The sequence below is a fragment of the Eupeodes corollae genome, chromosome 1 (genome assembly GCF_945859685.1).
Source record: "Eupeodes corollae chromosome 1, idEupCoro1.1, whole genome shotgun sequence".
NCBI lineage: Eukaryota > Metazoa > Arthropoda > Insecta > Diptera > Syrphidae > Eupeodes > Eupeodes corollae.
In genome coordinates, this window is record NC_079147.1 from 269,384,627 (window position 1) to 269,405,664 (window position 21,038).

Below are 21,038 nucleotides of genomic sequence, written 5' to 3' on the forward strand. Positions count from 1 at the left end.
GTCCATTCGAGAAACGTACGATCCTCAATGTACCAAGTTCCCACAGGCGTCCCGGAAGGATCTGTTTTGGGCCCAATTTTATTCAATATTTTTTTGTCTGATTTACCGATTCCCAACCCAAATGTTAGCTTAGCAATGTTTGCTGACGATATTGTTTTATTTTAATCCGGTGTTTGATTTCAAAATGTTTTCACTGAGTTGCAGGAAGCCATAGTTCTTATTGAGAAATATTTTCACAAATGGAAAATTAAAGTCAACGGTACGAAGACAATAGCAACATGGTTTACACGTCGAAGAAATTCTTGTTACTTACCGGACAAAAAACTAAAAATCTGTGCCAATGAAATCGAATGGTCAGATCACTGCAAATACCTTGGCATATAAAAATCTTACTTTCAAAACACACATATCTAATACAATTAACAAAATCAACTTAACAATAAAGATTTTATGTCCTTCCATTCACAAGAACTCAAGTCTAAGGAAGCAAACTAAATTAATAATATTTAAAACTATTTTCCAACCAATACTACTTTATGGCGCACCTGTTTGGTTTGGCTGTGCTCAATCGCACATTGAAAAACTTCAAGTAAGTCAAAATAAAATTTTAAAAATGATGCTTGGATTGCCAAGGCATTACTCAACTAAAAGACTCCATGATAAGGCTTATGCTTACACAGTTAAGAACCTTGTTAACAAACAACAAGAGAAATTTTTCTTAAACTGCTCCTTCTCTGACAGCAATGTTATCAGAAACGTATCCAACCAAAATAACACCTAAAGTTACAGTCAACTTCTGCATTTTGTTGATAATGGGGCCTAAGCAATACTAGTTTTTAAGATTCTAACAAGGGTTTTTCTTAGTAGCGTTTTCCCTTGAACCATAAGTTAATTTTAAATAACACTTCTCTTTATTATATATATTTGAATTAAAGATGTAAAGAATTAAAATGTTCTAAGCCACTTGCTAATGAAATAATGTAAAATGCAAAAGATATTGTATATTAAGCTACAAATAAATACATCTAAATGAATTCTAATTGATGTTTGATTCGTTAATAAATGAAGGCATTGACTTCGAATTAGTTTCATTCATTCAATTTGTATTCGTTTGTATAAGATATAAAAACTTTTAAGAAATTCTACTGAAATTTGTAAAAATTGGTTTTCTACTAAAAATCTCGTTAAGAAAAATGGATTTTAAAATCAAAATTTTTCACCATATGCAAACGCAGTAACGCACCCTATCAAATTTTTCGTGTTTTTATTTTGTGGCCTATTTTTCAGTTACTTAAAGTTTTGAAAAGAAGAATTTCTTTAATTTTTAAAAATATATAAATTCTAAAATTTTGAATGCAAGCCATGTTCTATAAATTTATTCCTTCTATATCACAATAACTGTGGGACAGCGTTTATATGAGTAAAGTATTCATGATGTATTAAAAATACAAAAAATCAGTTTTTCTGCTAATAACATTGTTGAAAAATCTACAACGTTACTTCAAAATTAAATTTTGAATAACATGGAAACAATAACAAAATATAGTGTTTTTGAAACTTTAATTTCCTGTAAAACCTCATAAAAGTACATTATTTCTTTTTGGATTCCTGGTGGCTTGATATAATAAATATTATATTGACAGTACTAAGGTAGAGTATAACTCTGTCTCTGTAAAATGTGCAATTTTAGAAAAAATGTTATAAAATTGATGCTACAATAATTACGATGATTATAAATACTTACCTCGATCACAACCTCAAAATAAAACCCTACCTTCCCGACTATTATCATAACCAAGCAAGATTCAAGCAATCAGAGAATTATGCACTCACCTGTGTTTGAAGAGTGGGGGAAGAAAATAACATTCGCACAGGTAAATAAATGAACTCGAGCTTAGTATACAGTTAAGCCACGCGAGTGTTGGACGCTAAATTCATACGTTTTTTGTTTTGTTTTGTTTTTTTTTTTAATAATTTTTGTATCTATCAAAAATTGAATTATTATTAACACTTCGTTTCGGTATTTTGATTTAATATCGCAGCTCATACTTATCTTAAAGCTTTCACTTAGACCAAAATGTTTATATGAACTGCAATCTTAAATAGCTTCAATTTGACCTTCAGTTAAATGTGTATCTGAATTAACAACAAAAAGTACTCGTATATCCATAAAAATAATAACATCAAAACAAAGCTCGAAGCTTGAAAATACCAAAAATAAAAACACCATGGATAACGCTTGGACGCTTCGCATTATGTTATTCGCTGCATTGGCCTTGGTAATTTTCGGTGACTTCTTCGGCTATGGCAGCATAAGGGGAGTCAAGTCTGCCTCAAATCAAGGATCCTCCTCAAAATTTCAACAGAAACAAACTGAATTCGAATTAACTGATGACGGTAAGCATTATAAAAAACCTCCTATACCAACGACGACCAAGACGCACGTAACGCATCGTTATTGCAGAGAAACCGTTAACAAACAAATCTAACAAAAATCTTGCGGTTTATAAATATTTATCTTTAACTAACGCAACTCAACTCAACATTATGCGCTTATGCAACTGGTTTTCAATTTTTCTTCTTGTTTTGTGTCTTTTTCGAAACCCGTTTTAAGTTTTATTTTTGTTTAGTTTAAGTTTTTTCTTTAAACCCCTTTCGCTTTTTCGTTTTTTATTATTTATAAAATATTTAGCTATAGTTTTTGTGTTCATCTGTGATTTGTGGAATTTATTGTTTGTTCGAAAATAATGTGCTCTGTGGTCATTAGCATAGGAGAAGGTGAAAGTGAAATTCGTGCAAATTAACGCGATCGACTTTTTTTTGTTAGTACGTTTGTTTATAAATAATATTTACTAACAAACCTACTAACATTTTTGTAGAGAGAAGATCGTATGAAAAATGAAATTGAAATTTTATAAAAATTGTTTATAATTCGAATAACTTAGTTTTTCTTGCTTCTCTAGTTCAAAACGTGTGTGTGGAGAATAATGAAAGTCTATCATAATGAGTTTTATTTTAGTTGTTGTTGCGATTTTAATTTTAATTTCAATTCAAGAATTAAATTAGTTTTTAATGAATGCAATATTTTTTTTGTATATGGCTAAATCGTTTAAGTTTATGCATGCGAAATAATTGTTTTCTTTGTGAACATTAGAGTTTGATATTGTGTGTTTATTATGTTTGAATATTTGTGAGACTTATTATGTAGTGTAGCTATTTAAATGTTGAAGTGATTGAATGGTGTTTGAGTTTGTTCATGGTATTTAAACAAATGGAAGGTTTTCTATTGAATTGATATACTTATTCAAACAGTGTGTGTCGCATAATTAATAAGTTGTTTTTTCTTTATTTTACAACAAGAAATTTGTTCAGCTGCTAATTTTGCAAATACTGAAATTACACAGTAGAAAGGTAGTATATTGGGTTAGTAACCAAAATACTAAATGTCAAAATCTGTATTTCAGAGTTTTATAGGCACGAAATATCGTATGATCAAAATAGTATGTTTCAAAATTCTAGCTGTCCAATGTTCTGTAAAAGAAAAATCGTGTTGACAATGTCAAGCTGAATTTTTACGAACTGATGCAGAATTTTTAAAACAAACAAATTTTGTTACTACTACTGTTCTGTTTGGAGTTAGTTACTCTCAAAATACTTAGAACTTGTTCGTCAAAAATGTATGCATTAACGTTTTATGTGTATTATATTTCTCTGCAATGCTAAGATAATTTCAATATTCAAATGATAAGTTACTTTATTTACTTTCCATAGTAAGTTATTGTAATCCGATTTGTCTAATTGAAAATGTTGCAAATTTCAAGGTCCCTAGAATCTAAATAAAAGATTTTTAGAGAGTTGTCTCTGTGTTGTGCATATTCGTAAGTCCGTACATTCGGGAAGCTTGTTTTGTCGTGCATATCTCAAAAACCAGCACAGATATCAACTTGAAACAAACTTTTTCATACGAGTACAGATAATAACACAAAAAGATGCAATGGGTGTTTATATTTAGTGGTTCTTTACTTTTTTTCGTTAACCTAAAATATCTCAAGAACCAATAATTCTGGCGACTTAGTTGTTATTAGCTATTGTCCCCTCGAATATGTCACGAACAGGAAACAACTTCATCTCAGAAACGTTTTTGACATCTAGTACAATTTTGAGACAAATCGAATGGACAGTTTTTGTTTTACAATTTTTTTTTTTTTTTTTTTTTTTATCTAAAAGAACACTCGGTAAGAATCGGTACCGAGTAGTGTGGGACTCTTACCGCACTAAAACCACCGGTGAATCAGGACCAATCTATGAAAGATCGACAAATGATTTTTATTTCTTAATTTTTAAATCGCATTGGGGGAAGTTTAAGGTTATAACACTTTCCCGTAGCTTTTAGCACATCAGCTCATGAGGCTTGGTTCTTCTTAATCTCCGAACATTGTCTCGTACATTTAATACGGTCTCCATTTCAGAGTTAGTATGACTTTGCAGTCGCTGATTGTGTGATACATCGGGTTTCATAACCACTTCTGTAACCATTTCAATTTGAAGGTCACGATGTAGATCGCTATTTCTTATATACCAAGGGGTATTTATTATTCCACGAAGGACCTTGCTTTGGAATTTTTGGATGGGTTCAGCATTTGTTTTCTTTGTACAGCCCCATAGTTGGATGCCATATGTCCAAACGGGTTTCAATACTTGCTTATATAACATTAGTTTGTTCTGGATAGATAGGTCAGAGTTCTTTCCTATTAACCAGTACATTTTTCTTATTAAGCTTTGCATCCAAATTCATTCCAAGGTATTTGGCGGTATTGGAGTAAGGTACTTCTGTACTGTTTATAAAAATTGGAACATTGTTTATGTTTTTGTTTGTAAAGTTTACATGTGTTGATTTTGTTTCGTTTAATTTGATACGCCATTTGTGCGTCCAATCACTTACTTTATCGACTGCATTTTGCAATTTTTGTGTAGCCTTCGTAACGGATTTATCTGGCACCAATATTGCAGTATCATCAGCAAAGGTGGCCATGATAGCGTTGATGTCCACTGGAATATCCCTTGTATATAACAGATACAGGGTTGGTCCTAGGACACTTCCTTGTGGTCACCGGTTTCAATTTTAAGTTCCAAGTAATTTTGGTCGTACCGTACTCTAAAGAGTCGGTTCGTAACGTAGGATTTCAGTATTTCGTAGTAAAAAAAAAAAAAAGCTTGAGCAACATCTAAGAATACAGACGAGCATACTTGTTTTTCTTCAAGTGCCTTTTCCACAACATCCGTAATTCGATGCACTTGGTCTATCGTGGAATGTTTATTTCTAAATTCAAACTGATGGCTCGGAATTAGTCTTCTTTCTTCAATTATTTTGCTAAGCCTTTTCAGTAGCAGTTTTTCAAAAACTTTTGCCATGATTGGTATAAGCAATATTGGTCTGTAAGATGTAACTTCTGTTGGTGGCTTACCTTGTTTAGTTATAACAATGACTTCCGCAATTTTCCAATGATGTGGCACATATCTTAGTTTAAGGCATGCGTTTATTATAAATTGGAGTTTCTTGAAGGCTATAAGAGGCATTTCTTTCAGAACCTGAGCAGTTATAAGATCGTACCCTGGTGATTTTTTGTTTGACAACTTATGTTGACACATGCTTCTTACTTCTTTGAGCGTGACATTCGTCGTTTCTGTCAACAAACTGTAAGGGATCTGTAGCTGTGCTTGTTGGGAATGGCTTGAAAACATTCGCGAGATGTTCAGCGAAGAGATCAGCCTTTTGTTTCGGGCTTCGGATCCATTTACCATCTTGAGATTTTATCGGCGGGTTTTGTGTCTGAGGTCTTTTTAGGCGCTTAGCTGCTTTCCATAAGGAGTATTCTATTTTCAGGAATTTACTTAGTGAATCATTTTTATTGCTGCACATCAGCAATAAATTGTTCTACTTCATGATCAATTTGTTCAATTGTTTGCATAGGGGATCTTAGGTTTATAAAATTTTCAAGTTTGTCTCTGAATTCGTTCCAGTTTGTTCTGTTATTCACGAGCTTGGGATTACTTGTTTCTATTATTTCTGTTTCGCTCAGGGATAAAATTACTGGAGTATGATCTGATAATAAATCGTAATTACCTTCGACACTTATATGATTTCGTTTAATACCATTAACTACGAAAAAGTCTATAAGGTCTGGTATTTTGTTAGTATCAGATGGATGTTGGCGAACCAGAAGAATAAAATTCGCAGTTGTATTTTCGGCCTGCTTGGTATAGCCGTTTACCTTTTGTTGTCATGAGCCTAGATCCCCATTGGGTGTGTTTAGCATTGAAGTCGTCACCAACAAGGAAGTTATGCCCTAACAAATGTAGGAGTTCTGAATAGTCTTCTTCAGTTGGAGAGCGCCTCGGAGGGCAGTATATAGCTGTTATTTTGAATTCTTTCCTTTTTATACCAATACTAATTGTTGTTACTTGCATGTTTTCTTTAGTTAACTTTGGTTCTTCATAGTGTGTTAAGCACTTTTTTATAAGTATTGCTGATCCTCCCCTAGCTTTGTCAGCTGGGTGCGGAGCGTGATAACATGTATAGTTTGGTAATTTATTATCAAGACTTTGTTCAATAGCGAGGTGGGTTTCGGACACCAAACAAATGTCTATATGCTCTATATCTAAAAATATGTTTAGTTCTGATACATGCTGTAAAAGACCGTTTGCATTAAATGTTGCGATTTTGAGTGTTCTGTCCATCATTGTTTTTTAAGAGCGACTTCTTCGCTTAGCTGTTTTATGTTTACAAAAAATAAAAATCTAAAAAAACATCACTAAGACTTGGTAAAAATTCATTTTCAACTCAAATAAAGGGTGAATTTTTAGCTATTATCTTTTTGGGAACACTGGTTTAAGCAGCTGGCGCAAGTTTCGCAAGTTTGTTTCACTGGTAACCATCTTCAGTTTGGTCTATAATCAAACCATGAATCGTCTTACAAACGAACAAGGCTTGCAAATTATGAAAATTGGTATAAGAATTTAGCAAAGTTTTTTATAAAAAACCATTCAGTTTTTTCATAAAAATTAAAATATACCTAGGTACAAAAAACTGTAGGCAAAATTGGTTAAATTGATTTCTAGTGTATTTTAACAAAACACGAAAACGAAAAAACAAAACAAAATGGTTTTCGACTCAAGTATTAGGAGAACAAGAATAAATATTGACTTCAAATTATTTATCTCACAAAAAATATCTATATGAATATTTTGTTAACGTTTTAAACAAGACTAATCGACAGACGGGATGTTAAGTTATCAGTGTGGGTCGCTTCCCAGCTTTTTTTTTTGTTAAGTATAAGAATGTTAGTGAAAACTGTTCGCAAACAAAAATTTGCTTTTTCATACTCTTCCTCTAAAATGTTTTTGAAAAAATCATCTAAGCTCAAACACTTAGATTTCTTAACAATGAACATTTATTAACTTCCAAGAAGCCCGGCTTCCATATGAAAAAAAGTTATATTACAACTTTAATAAGTGTCGCAGGGGATCTTCAGTACATAACATTTTTATTGCTTTTGGGCTTTTCAAAGACCTTTGACATGGTAAACCATTCTTCAATTTGTGAAAAACTCTCAAACTCGTTTTACTTTTATTCTAGTGCAGTCCAAATAATAAACTCTTACTTAACCAATGTACTACAAGCTGTAGATCTCAGTAAAGCTCTTTTGGAATTTTTATTAAATATAGAAGTGGAGTACCACAGAGATCTATTCTCGGTCCCCTGCTATTTTCAATTTATGGCGATGAACTTACTTCTATTGTAAAATGCTGCACAGTTCTTTTATACACTGGTGATGCTTAGTTATACATAAGTTGTCCATTGGGACTTATCGAACATACTGCAAAAAGTCGAGGTGTAGTTTTAAACCGAACATTTACTTGGAAAAATCAGATTGATTATATTGTTGGCAAGACATTAATTGTGAAGACACTTGTATTACCTTAAGCTACTTATGTCAGTGAAATTTTTAGCAATTCTGGCTACAAAAGTGAGTACCATCTATGGGCTACAGCATTTTAATCGAGAATCACAGTCACAGCATCTAAAAAACCTGTTGGATATGTCCCTTAAAAGTCTTACTGTTTTCGATCCTTACATTTATTTTCGGATATATTTCTAACCCATCAAACATTTTATTTTTAATGAAATAACGTATCGCTGGCAAAACCACTGCGTAAACTTTTCCATCTTTCCTACTCTACAGGTCTTTTTCCGAGCGGATGGAAAATAGCAAATAGTCCCTAAAAAAGGCGAATCCTCCTCTCCCTCTAACTATCGTCCAATAGCACTCACGTCCCTTCTTTCCAAGGTCATGGAAACGCTGATTAATTATTAGCTCAAGAAATATCTCGAAAAACGGAAGCTTCTTAATGACCGACAGTATGGTTTTCGTAGCAATCGGTCCACTGGTGATCTCATGGTCCATCTCACCGAACAGTGGAACAAATCTTTACATCGTTTTGGAGAAAGTAAGATTATTGCACTTGATATTTCAAAAGCATTTGATAGAGTTTGGCACCAAGCTCTCTTATCGAAAATGCGTGCTTTTGGTATTGATGAATCTCTTCTTCGTTGGATTAGAAATTACCTTTCTAACCGTTCAATACAAGTTGTATTGGATGGTTACAAGTCTGAAATTCTTAAAATAAATGCTGGTGTTCCCCAGGGCTCCGTTTTGTCTCCGACACTCTTTCTTATATTCATAAATGATCTTATGTCTGCCACTTCTAATCCATTAACCTGTTTCGCCGACGACAGTACCCTCAGCTTCTCATACTCGTTTATAGATTCACATCCTTGTCCTTCGGATGTGGAACTTCAACGGCAGCGTATGATAAGCTCATTAAATTCTGATCTTGACAGCATTGTACAATGGGGAATCAAAAACCGTGTAGAATTTAATGCTTCGAAAACTCAATGCTGTCTCCTGTCGTTAAAGCGTAACATACCCCCGATGCCACTATCTATGAGTGGCACTTGCATCCAAGAAACTAATCAACTGTCAGTACTTGGTGTGTGTATCACAGATCACCTTTTATGGAACGATCATATATTTGATATTGCCAAAAATGCTGCCAGGTGCTTAGGATTTCTCCGACGGTGCAAGAAATTTTTCACCCCTTCTGATCTGGCTGTAATTTACAAAGCCTTCATCCGTCCAAAGCTTGAATATAATTCGTATATCTGGGCAGGTGCCCCCAAAACAAGTTTAAATCTCTTGGATAGAATACAAAAAAGGGCTTTAAAAATGATAGGCGATAGAACTATAATTGAAACATTTACATCGCTAGAACACCGCCGCAATGTTTCATGCCTTTCGTTGTTTTATCGATATTTTTACAAACAATGTTCTGTTGAACTAGCCAGTTGCATTCCACCCCTTAAACAATTCAGCCGTAATACTCGCACTTCCAGGAATGCTCATCAGTTTACCCTTGAGCTCAATTTTGGGCGTACTGTCAAGTATAGAGATTCTTTCTTAAATCGCACATCGAGAATGTGGAATGCTTTAGCCAACTCTGTTTTTCCTTCCCATTTTGATGTTCAGAACTTTAAGACCAATGTGCACCGGTATCTCCTTTGTAATCCTTCCCTATTTTCCTAATGCTCGCACTGTGTTTAAATATAAACATATAAAGGGTACTAATAACCCCTTGAGTGCCTGCATATTATAAAAAAAAAAAAATCTGAATACATATAAGGTGCCGGTGTAAATTGATTTTGAATTCGTGAAAATTTAAATGATGAGTAAAAGATAGAGCGTGACAAGGCATTCCACATTCGCGTAGTACGGCCAAAAAATGAATATCTGTAATTCATATTACGGTCAATGGTAAACTGATGGGCATTCCTAGAAGCGCGGATATTACGTTTAAATAGTTTAAGGGTTGGAATGCAACTGGCTATTTCACTAGAGAAATGTCCGTTAAAATAACGGTAAAAAACTGTAAGACAACAAACTTTACGACTATGTTTAGGTGACGTAATCGTGATGATGATGTTAATGTCATCAATAATTTGTATGGGTTCCAGACTCAAATCTGTCCAAAACAACTTGTATTGAACGGTTCGAAAGAAAATTTCTAACCCAACGAAGAAGAGATTCGTCAATACCGAAAGCACGCATTTTCGATAAGAGAACAAGATGCCAAACTTTATCAAATGCAATAATCTTTCTTTCTCCAAAACGGTGTAAAGATTTGTTCCACTGTTCGGTGAGATGAACCATGAGATTACCAGTGGACCTATTGCTACGAAAACCGTATTGCCAGTCTTACGAAAATTTCGTTCCTCAAAATATTTCTTAAGCTAGGAAATAATCAACGTTTTCATGACCTTAAAAAGAAGGGACGTTAGTGCTATCGGTCGATAATTTGCGGGGAAAAAGATTTTTTTGGGATTGGCTGAACAAATGCAGTTTTCCAACAACTCGGAATTTGGGAAAATGTTCCTTAAATCCAAACATATGTACATCCCTCTGTCTCAGTCTAGACTACATTCTTACTCAGGTCTATAATAATAATATTTTAGGATGATGAGAATTTACCTTTTTGAACAAATTTTTCTGCCTTGATGGAACTAATAGTAAACAAACAATTATTTCTAAAGGTTAGAACAAGTTTAGATTTATGCAACTAAGACCAACAATACACAAAAAAAACTGACTTATGTCCAAAAAGCGCGATGGATAGACAAAATCTTTCCTAATAACGCTTATCACAAGACCTTGTTAAATCAAACATTCGGATTCGGCACAGAATTTGTTAATCACTGTCATCTTCACGTTACTCACATTTTTTAGAGTCGTGAATTATAAGGCGTGGTATTCTTAAGAGCCTCATTTTTAAAGCACAAATAATAAATACGTATTCTCCAACATAATATTTTTAAAATAAAAAATGAAATTATTTCTTCTTTTCCAAATAAGCACATTTCTACATGTGTACTTAATTGTTTGTATATTTTTTGTAAATTTTGTTATTTTAAATCAATCACCCGCGTGTATCGCATTTTTGGCAGTAAAATTCAATTCAAATGTTAATTTAAACTTGCATTTTTCAAAAAACAACCGGTATAACCAAAAACTACCAAAATTAAATCCAAATAAAGAATTCCTGTTTTATTAATTTGGATTTATGAGTTCATTCTCTTTTGTTTTTTCGATGTATAAATCTGTTTTTCGCGGAAATTGAAATTCTATTTGTTATATTAAAAATAATAAACTGAATTTGCGTCTTATTGAAGATTTTGCTAGAAAAAAAATCAAGAATATTTTCTTTGTTTTGTTAGCACTTAACATTAACCCATATATGGTAATTTATTATAAAGATTAACAATTATGGAATACTATGATTAACAAAAACTTAAGATAAAAGATTTAATTCGCTAAAAATAGAAAAATCAATATATGAGTATTGTTGAACTACGGGTGTCTTCTAAATGATTACCTAAGCTTACGTAATTATGTAAATTAAGTTATCCAAGAATAAACACATTTTTTTTGTTGTAAAAATTTATTAAAAATGCAAGTTACTGAAGCAATAAATCTTTAATATTTGTGTTTTTAAATAAAATTTAAACTGTCAACTGTAAGACGCAAGCATTTCATTTGCTTTGTCAACCAAATTTCACTTTTTATACAAAAAGTAAATTTTGAAAATCAGTTACATAAGAACATTAAAAATTCCCAATAAACAAAATAGCATGTTTTTAGACAATAAAATAAATTTAAAGGTAATTGATTAGTTGTTTTATTGTGGGTAATAAGTTAAACATTGAACATGCTACATATAATTAGGCAAGGTATTTTTTTATTTACTTGAATACTTTGTGAAAAAACACAAAGTTCCATTAGTGAATATTTATATTTCCATTTAAAATAATTAGAATTATTTTCTATTGTTTTGACCTTGAACATTTAAAAATCAAAACATATAAAAAAAATTACTTTGTAAATGCGGAAGTACACATACATGTACTTAAATATTTGCTTGTTTCCACGAGTTAAGTTAACTAGGGTCATATTCTCAACACCATATTATGTAGCATAGGATTTTATGCGACAACAGTCGACGAACCATTGAATTATTCATGATGAATTTATCTATTATCTGAACTCTATTATAATTCTGCAAAAATAATTAAAAGTGTTTTGAAAAAAAAACTTTAAAAAATAAACTTTGCACGAAATAAAAAAGACATTTTTTAAAGTTGGAATTTCTTAGCATTTTCCAGTTCAGCTATTTAACTTCCTAATTAACGCACGTGCTAATGTTTGTTGGCATGTTTGTAATGTTTGTATACGTTTCATCTGATAAAAGTCAATTTTGTCATTATAAAATAAAAAAGTATTAACACAGTTTTTGTTTTAACATTATTTTAAATTTGTTTTAAACTATTTGTTTAATTTTTTTGCGAAACAAGGTTACACCACATCGTTTTTACATAAAACAATGTCTATAGACATCATTAGCACTTTAGTTGAATTTAAGGTAAATAATCAGATATTTTCCGACCACATGCCCCTGATCACAACTAAGCGCTGAAAATGAAGTTATAGAACAGCAATCCGAAAATTCTTTCCCTCCTAAAATTAAATGGTATAAAATTTATTAAGAACAATTGTTACAAAAGATCTTAAGTAGAGAATTGTCAAACCGCCTTTTATCTGAAAGAAGGCTAACTAAATAACTTTTGAAGGAAATTATAAATTCAGTCTTCTATTACATAAAACCGTCTATACAGATGATCCATTCAGTCGGGTACGATAACGAATGAAAGTCTGTGAGGACAAAATCTTTTAAATTTCTAAAATTAAACCAAAATTTTAACTGTGAATTGATAAAATAAGATTACACGATAGCAGACAAAAACTATCGGGTTTTTCAATAAGAGCGCTATAAAACAAGTACGTTCGATACCATTATGTTTAGAACTCGATTTCTTTGGCATAGCTACCATGGCCAGGCTTGCAGAAGTCCAGACACTGAACCCAATTTTCGCCGGTTTTCAAGAATAAATCGGCCTATACTGTTGTAATTTCACGTTCGATATTCGTACGTAGCTCCACAGGAAAATGACTAACGGTGTCAAATCGTACGACCGAGGCGGCCAAGCGGCTGGACCATTTCGTGAGATAACACTTTCTTTAAACTTGGTTTCCAATAAATTGATTGTGACATTTGCTATGTCACTTGTGGGGCCTTCCTGTTGGAACCACATGTACTCCAAGTCCATATCATCCATTTTGGGGCCAAAAATATTCGGTTATCATTGCACGGTCCCCATTCATTATAACGTGCCAGTCTTGATCATCATGGAAGGAGTACGGCCAAATGACGCCACCGGTCCATAAACCACACCGAATTGTAATTTTTTCGCTGAAGATGATTTTTTAGTGAAAATTTGAATCATTTTCAAATTGTTGCTCAGCCCAATTCAACATGCTTCAGTTCTTGCGTCAATTTAATTTTGTAGGATGTAGGCCAAGATATTTTCGCAAAATTTTCCACAAAGATGTCACAGAGATACCCAACGCTTGAGAACAACGTGTGAGAGACACATTTGGGCTTTCTGCAAATGAAGCCTCAGCGTCAGCAATATTCCTTGTCTCACTGGCACGAACACATTTTGTACTGTGCCTATGTATTAAAATTTTTCCACTAGCCGCTAATTGTTGATCTGCTATAGGACGATTGTGATGACCAAAAATTCGATGTAGCGCTCTTAATGTTGAGGCCACTGAATCCGAATTTCGGTAGTAAATTTTAATAATTTCAGTTCGTTGTTGGCTCATATATCTTTTCATCATTAAATGGCAAACTTTACTGAAGAAAAATTTCAAAAGAACGGCAAGAAATATGGCGTCGTCTACTTTTGTAGCGTATCTGTTGAAAAACTCTGTATTAGAACTTATGAAAATATTTTAGAAATTTTTAAGAAATATAGAGGCAAAACTTTTGCGAAGTCAAAGCCTCATTTAAAGACATCAACACCTAATAATCACTTTCAGAGACAAAAGAACGTTGAACTTCCCACTGTTCCCATACAATACGCTCACCCAAATTTCGAAAATCTCTTCTACGAAAGCGAAATATCAGATTTTGAAGTGAAGTCAGTAATAGTGAAATGAAACTTTGAAGAACGCCACAACTGAATTCTTAGAAAGTCTCTTACTAGCCTACAATGGCATATTAAGCTAAGGTGAAGCTCCTTTGGAAAATCAATAACATACCCATATTTCAAGAAGAAGATAAAAAGGATCCAGCAAACTACCGCAGTATTGCATTTCCAAACACAGCACTCAAATTTTGTATTGAAATCCTGAGATGTAGTTTCTCCAAATGGATCGAGAAGAACCAACTTTTAAGCGAATTCCACGTTGAATTCAGAAAGGGTTACTCCACAGTAGACCAAAAATTCAGTCTGACCAATATTGCAGAGTTATATCTACGTAGATGGAAGAAACTATACGTTCTTTTTTATAAACCTTCGAACTGATTTTGATTCCGTAGATCGCAAGTCTCTCATCTTTAAGCTTTTTCGAGGTGGAATGTCTCTTAAATTCGGAAAGATGATTGAAGACATATACGAGTACTTTAAGCTTCCTTGCCATGGTAGGACTAAAACAAGTGTGCAATTTCTGCACCTGATAGGAACAGCACACTTAACTGCAAATGATAAATGGGTTTTTGGAGAGGACACCATCGAAACAATAAAAGAATACCAATACTTAGGTTTCACTAGTACAAGCAACCTTAATATTTAAAAACAGCTTTTAAGAAAATTATCTGCTTCGCAGAACGCTATTGGGACTGTTTATGGCACAGTGTTTATAGAAACATAGATCTCTCATTAAGCTCAAAATATCGAGTATTTCTCGTAACTTTTGAAACAATTATGCTGTACGCTGCAGTCAATTTGGCACGGCCGAAAAACTCCTGAAGAAATTCTTAAAACGTCAATTTATGCTGCCGAACACAAATCCAAACTACATGCTTCTTAAAACTGGGGTGAAATCGGCTAAGGTGATTGTTGATATATGACAATCAAAATGATCGAATTTATTCTACATAAGGTGATAGTCAAATTGATACCTAAAAAGCTATCACAAAAAAATGTGATAGTCGTTTTCAAACAAATTTGTTTATTCCGAATAGCGCTACCAGACGCTTATACAAACGACTGGAAAATTTTCTTAGTTCACTTTGTTTCTTTTAAAAAACACATTCCTGTGACCTACAAAGCTTACGACATTCGAAAAAAAGCAAGAAAAGTAAGAATTTTATTCAAAATCAGCCAATTTGAGACTTTTATTTGGTTATTTATAAGAATCAATTTAAAATTTCAACAAGGCAACAACGAATTTTGACAATTTGAATCTGAAATTGTTCAATCGAATTGAATTGAGTTGAATCATCTTACACAGACGGAATGAAAATGATAGTCAATTTGACTATCAAAAAATTGATAGTCAACAATCACCTTAGCCGATTCCACCCCTGGACTTTCACCACTATACCTTTCATCTCTTAAACTTAATTTTAACTTATTTGTTAAACTTATGTTAAGCTACACTGAAAAAATAGATGGACTTATTGTATTGTCAATAGTAAAATCTAGAGCATCGTGGTTTGAAGAATTGTTGAAGTTAGCTAAAATGTTTGAGCTTCGTTTCGACCTTACTTAGCAAAACATGGCAGAATGGAAACCATTTTAAAACAACCGTCTCAGCTGGATTTTAAGCTTGGAAACGATTATGTGGACAAAGCAAGAACATATTCAAACCTTTTATATGGTCTAGGCGAAATCGATTACTTCAAAGATAGTTTCAAAACGGACACAATAGCCGCGTTTTATTATCAACACGATCTGATCAGGATCAGATCATGTTAATAAAACAGCATTGGATCATCATATTTTTTATTATATAAAGTTTGGTACCAGTGTCAAATTCGTTCTTTCAAAAGTGACATTTCAAAATAAAGCAAAAAAGGAGAACTATTGTCCCTAAATTTCATACAGCTTCATAAAGACTTGAAACTGTATTGCTTTTCATGCAACACCAGTAAAATAGAACACTTGACTCATTTCATTGCACGATGTCCAATCCTGGCAGAGATACGGCTACAAATTTATTGTTGTTTTATTTGGTTTTTCTTCTTCACAAATTAACGCTAGGAATTAAATTTCTAGATTTGTGTAAATGGAAGAAATGTTTAATTTTAGAAGAAAAAAGCTAGAAACTGCGCAATTTTGTAAGAAATATTTAGTTTTTTTTCTTAAGAAAAATGTCGGAATTTTGTACGAAGACTTACTTGGCTTTTTTGCAAAACAAAAAATGATGCGTAATTTCTTCCGTCGCAACTACTAAGAGCCGATTTGATAATTTTTGCTATTTATTCTGTATAAATTTGATAACGATTCAATATTCTATTTTTCTGTTATTCTACATTTCTTAAGTGAATTTGTCCACTATTTTAATAACTGCTGTATTATTTGGTGGAAAGACGATTATAACAAACTTAACATCATAAGAATCGGTCGAGTGGTTTTTGAGTTATGAATGGCTTAAATAACCTGGCTTTCGTATTTTATATACATTTCTGATAATTGGCTATTAAGACTCATGGGTTGAGTTTTTCGGAATATCAAATTTTCAGAAAAGTAGCAACTAATTTTATTTTATCTATACTTAAATTAATTTATTATATTTTAACTTTATCAGTACTCATTTCCATACAATTTACTTATGTTTTCTATTTTACTTTTAATTTCAGAGCAATCAGATTTGCAGGATCTTTCACCAGCTGAATTCAAAAAGCAACGACTTCTAGCAAAATCGCAACTCACAGACGCTATTAGAGACTCTTGTTTACCAAAGATGCTGTGCGAAATGGCCTCTAAGCCAGAATATGTTCTCTCAGAAAAAGAAAAGGACTTGCTTCATATGATTCGGTACATAAATAATTCAAAGATTAGTCATTCAATCTTAAGCCACTGACCAAATTATTATAATTGTCACAAGTTCATTTGCGATAGAATTAATAATAATTACTTAATAATTGTAAACTAGTTCAATACCTTGAGTTATTTTTTTTTTAATATCACAACTTGAAAACTAGATTCAAATAATTACAGGTTTTGTACCTGCATACATTCGTTGCAATTAACAATAATTTAAAATTAACTATTTTAATTTAATTAAAGTTCAATGTTTAATTGTTTGCTTTTATTTGTATTCCATTCACAGCTCATCAACTATGTCATTAGCTATGAATAGTCCACCAAGTAAATGGCACTTTGCAGCTCACATGGGTGAATTACTTAAACACACTGCCGCTGACAATTTAAGCGGACCAATGGGATGTGCGAATCTTTGGCCACACTGTCCAATAAGTTCGAAAAAACTTATGAAACTTTCTTATAAAGTTAATTTAAAATAAAAATCACCAAATTTTATATTTATCTATTAAGGAAAACATAATATTTATTTAATAATTGTGATTTACTTGAAATTTTGTAAATATTGTACTAAAACAAAAATTTTATAGTGATAATGACTGAATTTGTATATAGTTTATAAGAATTATTTGCTAGTCTTTTGTTGAAAAAATAATAAAATTATATAAAATGTGTTGCTAATATGTAAAGTATATTTTTAGGATTAAAAGTTTTTATTAATTTAAATTTTCTTGTGTGACTTCAAACTATAATATTATTTTGATTGTTAACTCATGAGTTAAGATTAAAAAAGTGCAATACAAATTTAGAAATAAATCTATTTGTTTTTTATTGCCGTATGTATAAATAGGGTGACAAGTAGTTACTGATTTAATTTATTAAAAAGTTTTGATAACTAAGAACCATTAAATAACAAAAGTCTTCTATCTATGGGGTCAGTAAGACCTATCATTGAAATCGATCCGAGAAAAATTTAGAATCCATATTTGACGTTGTTTTAAGTGTCCGACTGAAGCTACAGCTTCGCCTTTCGACTGGGCCGAAATTCGACCAAAAAAACATCATTCGGCCAAACCTACGGCTTCGGCCTAAAATGGACGAAGCTGTTTATTATGTCGAACATCGCACTGCCCGCAGGAAAAAAAATCAATTTTTGACATTTTCGAATACCGAAGAAAAGATTGCAATCTATTTTTCGGTAGTTATTCAAAAACTTGTAGTACCCGTGGCATGATGGTTAGTGCGTTGGACTGTCATGCAGGGGGTCTTGGGTTCAATCCCTGCCTGTGCCAACTTAATTAAAAAAAAAAAAAAAAATAATTTTCGCTGGTACTGCCTCTTGCGAGGAATTGACAAATCCTTCAAGAGTAATTCTTGTCATGAAAAAGTGCTTTCTCAAACTAGCCGTTCGGATTCGGCCTAAAATTGTAGGTCCCTTCCATTCCTGACAACAGTACTCGCACACAGGAATGGTTGAGAGTTGTAAGTCACTAGGCCCTGGTTCACAACGGACTGTTGCGCCACCCCATTTGATTTTGATTCAAAAACTTCAAAGCGCAGAATAATATTTCCAATTGGAAAAAGAATTCTTGACTTTGGTCAACCTTAGGCTTCGGTTTCGGCTTCGGCCGAAGATTTTCTTTCAGGCTTACAATTCGGCATCGGCTTCCGCTGTAATTCGACCTTTGGTCGGACAGGGACACTAGTTGTTTCCTTTCGATTAGAAATGAAAATAATATACTGATCAATCGGAAATCACACAAAGAATATGTTTTGAGAAAAAAGAAAGTTTAATTTCGCGTAGTTATTTTTCTCTAAAAATATATTTTTCTATTTTCCGGGCGGAAATTCATTTTCCTGAACACCTGACATTCTTATGCTCAAAATTGAAACTAATTTGTGTTCCAATTTCACACAATTCCAATGACAAATTTCTGTCAGTAAAATTTTTTCGGTGGGTTTCAATCTCGAATTTTTTTTCAATGACAGTAATGTTGAAATATAGTTATAAACGATTTGTCAAAAATATTTCAATGTTTGTTTTCAATAATTAAAACCAATGATAGCTATAACTGGTGTGAAAAGGTACACATTTAATTGAAGCTTGCATGGGCGATTCCTGATACATTTTTGTAATCATTTTAGCCAAATAACTTTTATATTTCAGTTACGGTCCTCCAATTTTTCTTTGGAAAGTAAAATATGCCTTGAATTGGTAAAAGTAGGAATCCATATAGTTTAAACCCAGCTTATTGGTAAATTGTAGCATCTTACTAGGCTAATGAGTTACACAGTACCTACACACATATAAATATTAACAAATGATATGAAAACAAAACATCAAGAAACATGAATATTACTTTAAGTATTCAAAGTCTTCACGTATAATTTTGTTTCTATAGGCAAGTGCTATAGTTTTAATAAACTGTGCCAATTTAAGGCAATCGTTTCCGTTCAAGATTGCTGTTATTTCCTTTCTTAGGGGCATGTCTCCCTAAAAAATGGGTTTCTTCCTTAGTCCACATAATTGTTTCAAAGCTTAAAATCCAGCCTTTGTTCAAAGGTTTTGCAAGGAAAGTAAGATTGAAACGAAGCTCACATATTTTCGCTAACTTCATTTATTCTTTAAACCTCGAAGTTCTAGGTTTTACTATGGAGACTGCAATTCTTCTAGCTATAGCTATTATTTCACTGACGCTAAACATAAGTTTAACAATATAGTTAAAATGAAGTTTTAGAGATGAAAGGTACAGTGGTAAATAAGGAGAATGTAGTTTGGAGTTGTGTTTGGCAGCCGAAATTGATGTTTTAAGAAGTACATCAGGAGTCAGTTTCAAATCGACGCCAGCCATCAGGATTCTTAAACGTATGGCATTATTTCTCCGGAAGTTGCGATAAATACTCAATATTTTGAGCTAATTGAGAGACCTTTGTTTCCATAAACGTTGTGCCTAATAGTCCCAATCTCATTTTTCGAAGCAGATAGTTTCTTTAATCGGTATTTTCCATATTAATGTTGCTTTCAATTATGATATCTCTCCAAAAGCCCATTTCTCATTTGTAGCTAAGCGCCCTGTTCTTTTTCGAAGAACCAGTGCTTTTGATTTGTATAGATTCACGTAAGCCTATTTATCACAACCTGAAGCGACTCGGGTCATTCTGCTAATAACGAGAGGTCCTCCGCATATACAAGACTTTCAATCACCAGTCCATTTATCACTACGCCACAAGGCATGTCTTTTAGAGACATAAAGCAAGGAGGCTGAAATTGCGTCTTGTTTTGTCCATCCCAAGCTCTGTGTTCGAATTTTTCCGAACTTAGGAGACATTCCATATCGAAAAATCTTAAGATGAGCGAAATTAAAAGTAGCTCAAAAGTCTATAAAAAAGTGTATAGTTATTCTTCCGTCTACGTACATAAATATATGTCTGCAATATTGATGGGACTGAATTTTTGGTCTACTGCAGAGTAACCCTCTCTGAAACCGATTTGGAATTAGCTAAGAAGATAGTTCTTCTCGATCCATATGGTGAGACGACATCTCAGCGTTTTAATACCAATTTTAAGTGCTGTGTTGCTAAATGCAATTCCGAGGTAATTTGTTGGATCCTTTCGAACTCCTTTTATAAATATAGGGTATATTATTGATTTTCTAAAAGGGTACCTTCACCTGATCTGAATATATTGTAGGCTAATGTGAGATTTTCTAGGAATTCAGTTGTGGTGTTCTTGAAAAATTCATTTGAGATCCGATCGACACTAGGTGCTTTGCTGTCTTTCAACTGGTTTTCGAATTTTGGTTGAGCGTATTTGGGATCAGTGAAATGTTCAACGTTCGTCTGTCTCTGAAATTATAAGTGTTGATGATTTTATACATTTCCAAAATTTAGAGGAGTATTTGCAGGATATTAAGATTTTTGCTTGATGTTCACTGAAAATTGACTTCTTTGAATTTACATATATAAGTTCTTATAGTGTTTGTTCGCTCTCAGGTAGTCTTGTTGTATCAACTCACAGCTTAAACTTTGGTTTAAT

General features: G+C 32.8%; 1 protein-coding gene across 1 annotated transcript; it reads left to right on the forward strand.

Annotated features, from left to right (window-relative positions):
• The first annotated feature begins 1,902 nt into the window (after nt 1–1,902).
• On the forward strand, nt 1,903–17,737 carry LOC129942460 (uncharacterized). The gene is made up of 3 exons (XM_056051389.1): nt 1,903–2,397; nt 16,819–16,996; nt 17,292–17,737. The coding sequence occupies exons 1-3, from the start codon at nt 2,229–2,231 to the stop codon at nt 17,482–17,484; spliced, it is 540 nt and encodes a 179-aa protein (XP_055907364.1). The 5' UTR covers nt 1,903–2,228; the 3' UTR covers nt 17,485–17,737.
• The last annotated feature ends 3,301 nt before the right edge of the window (nt 17,738–21,038 follow it).

Coding starts and splice junctions, on each gene's coding strand:
- LOC129942460 (XM_056051389.1), top strand. CDS start 2,229: ATGGATAACGCTTGGACGCTTCGCATTATGTTATTCGCTGCATTGGCC. Junction 2,398..16,818: donor ATTCGAATTAACTGATGACG/GTAAGCATTATA, acceptor TTTTAATTTCAG/AGCAATCAGATTTGCAGGAT. Junction 16,997..17,291: donor GACTTGCTTCATATGATTCG/GTACATAAATAA, acceptor TTCCATTCACAG/CTCATCAACTATGTCATTAG.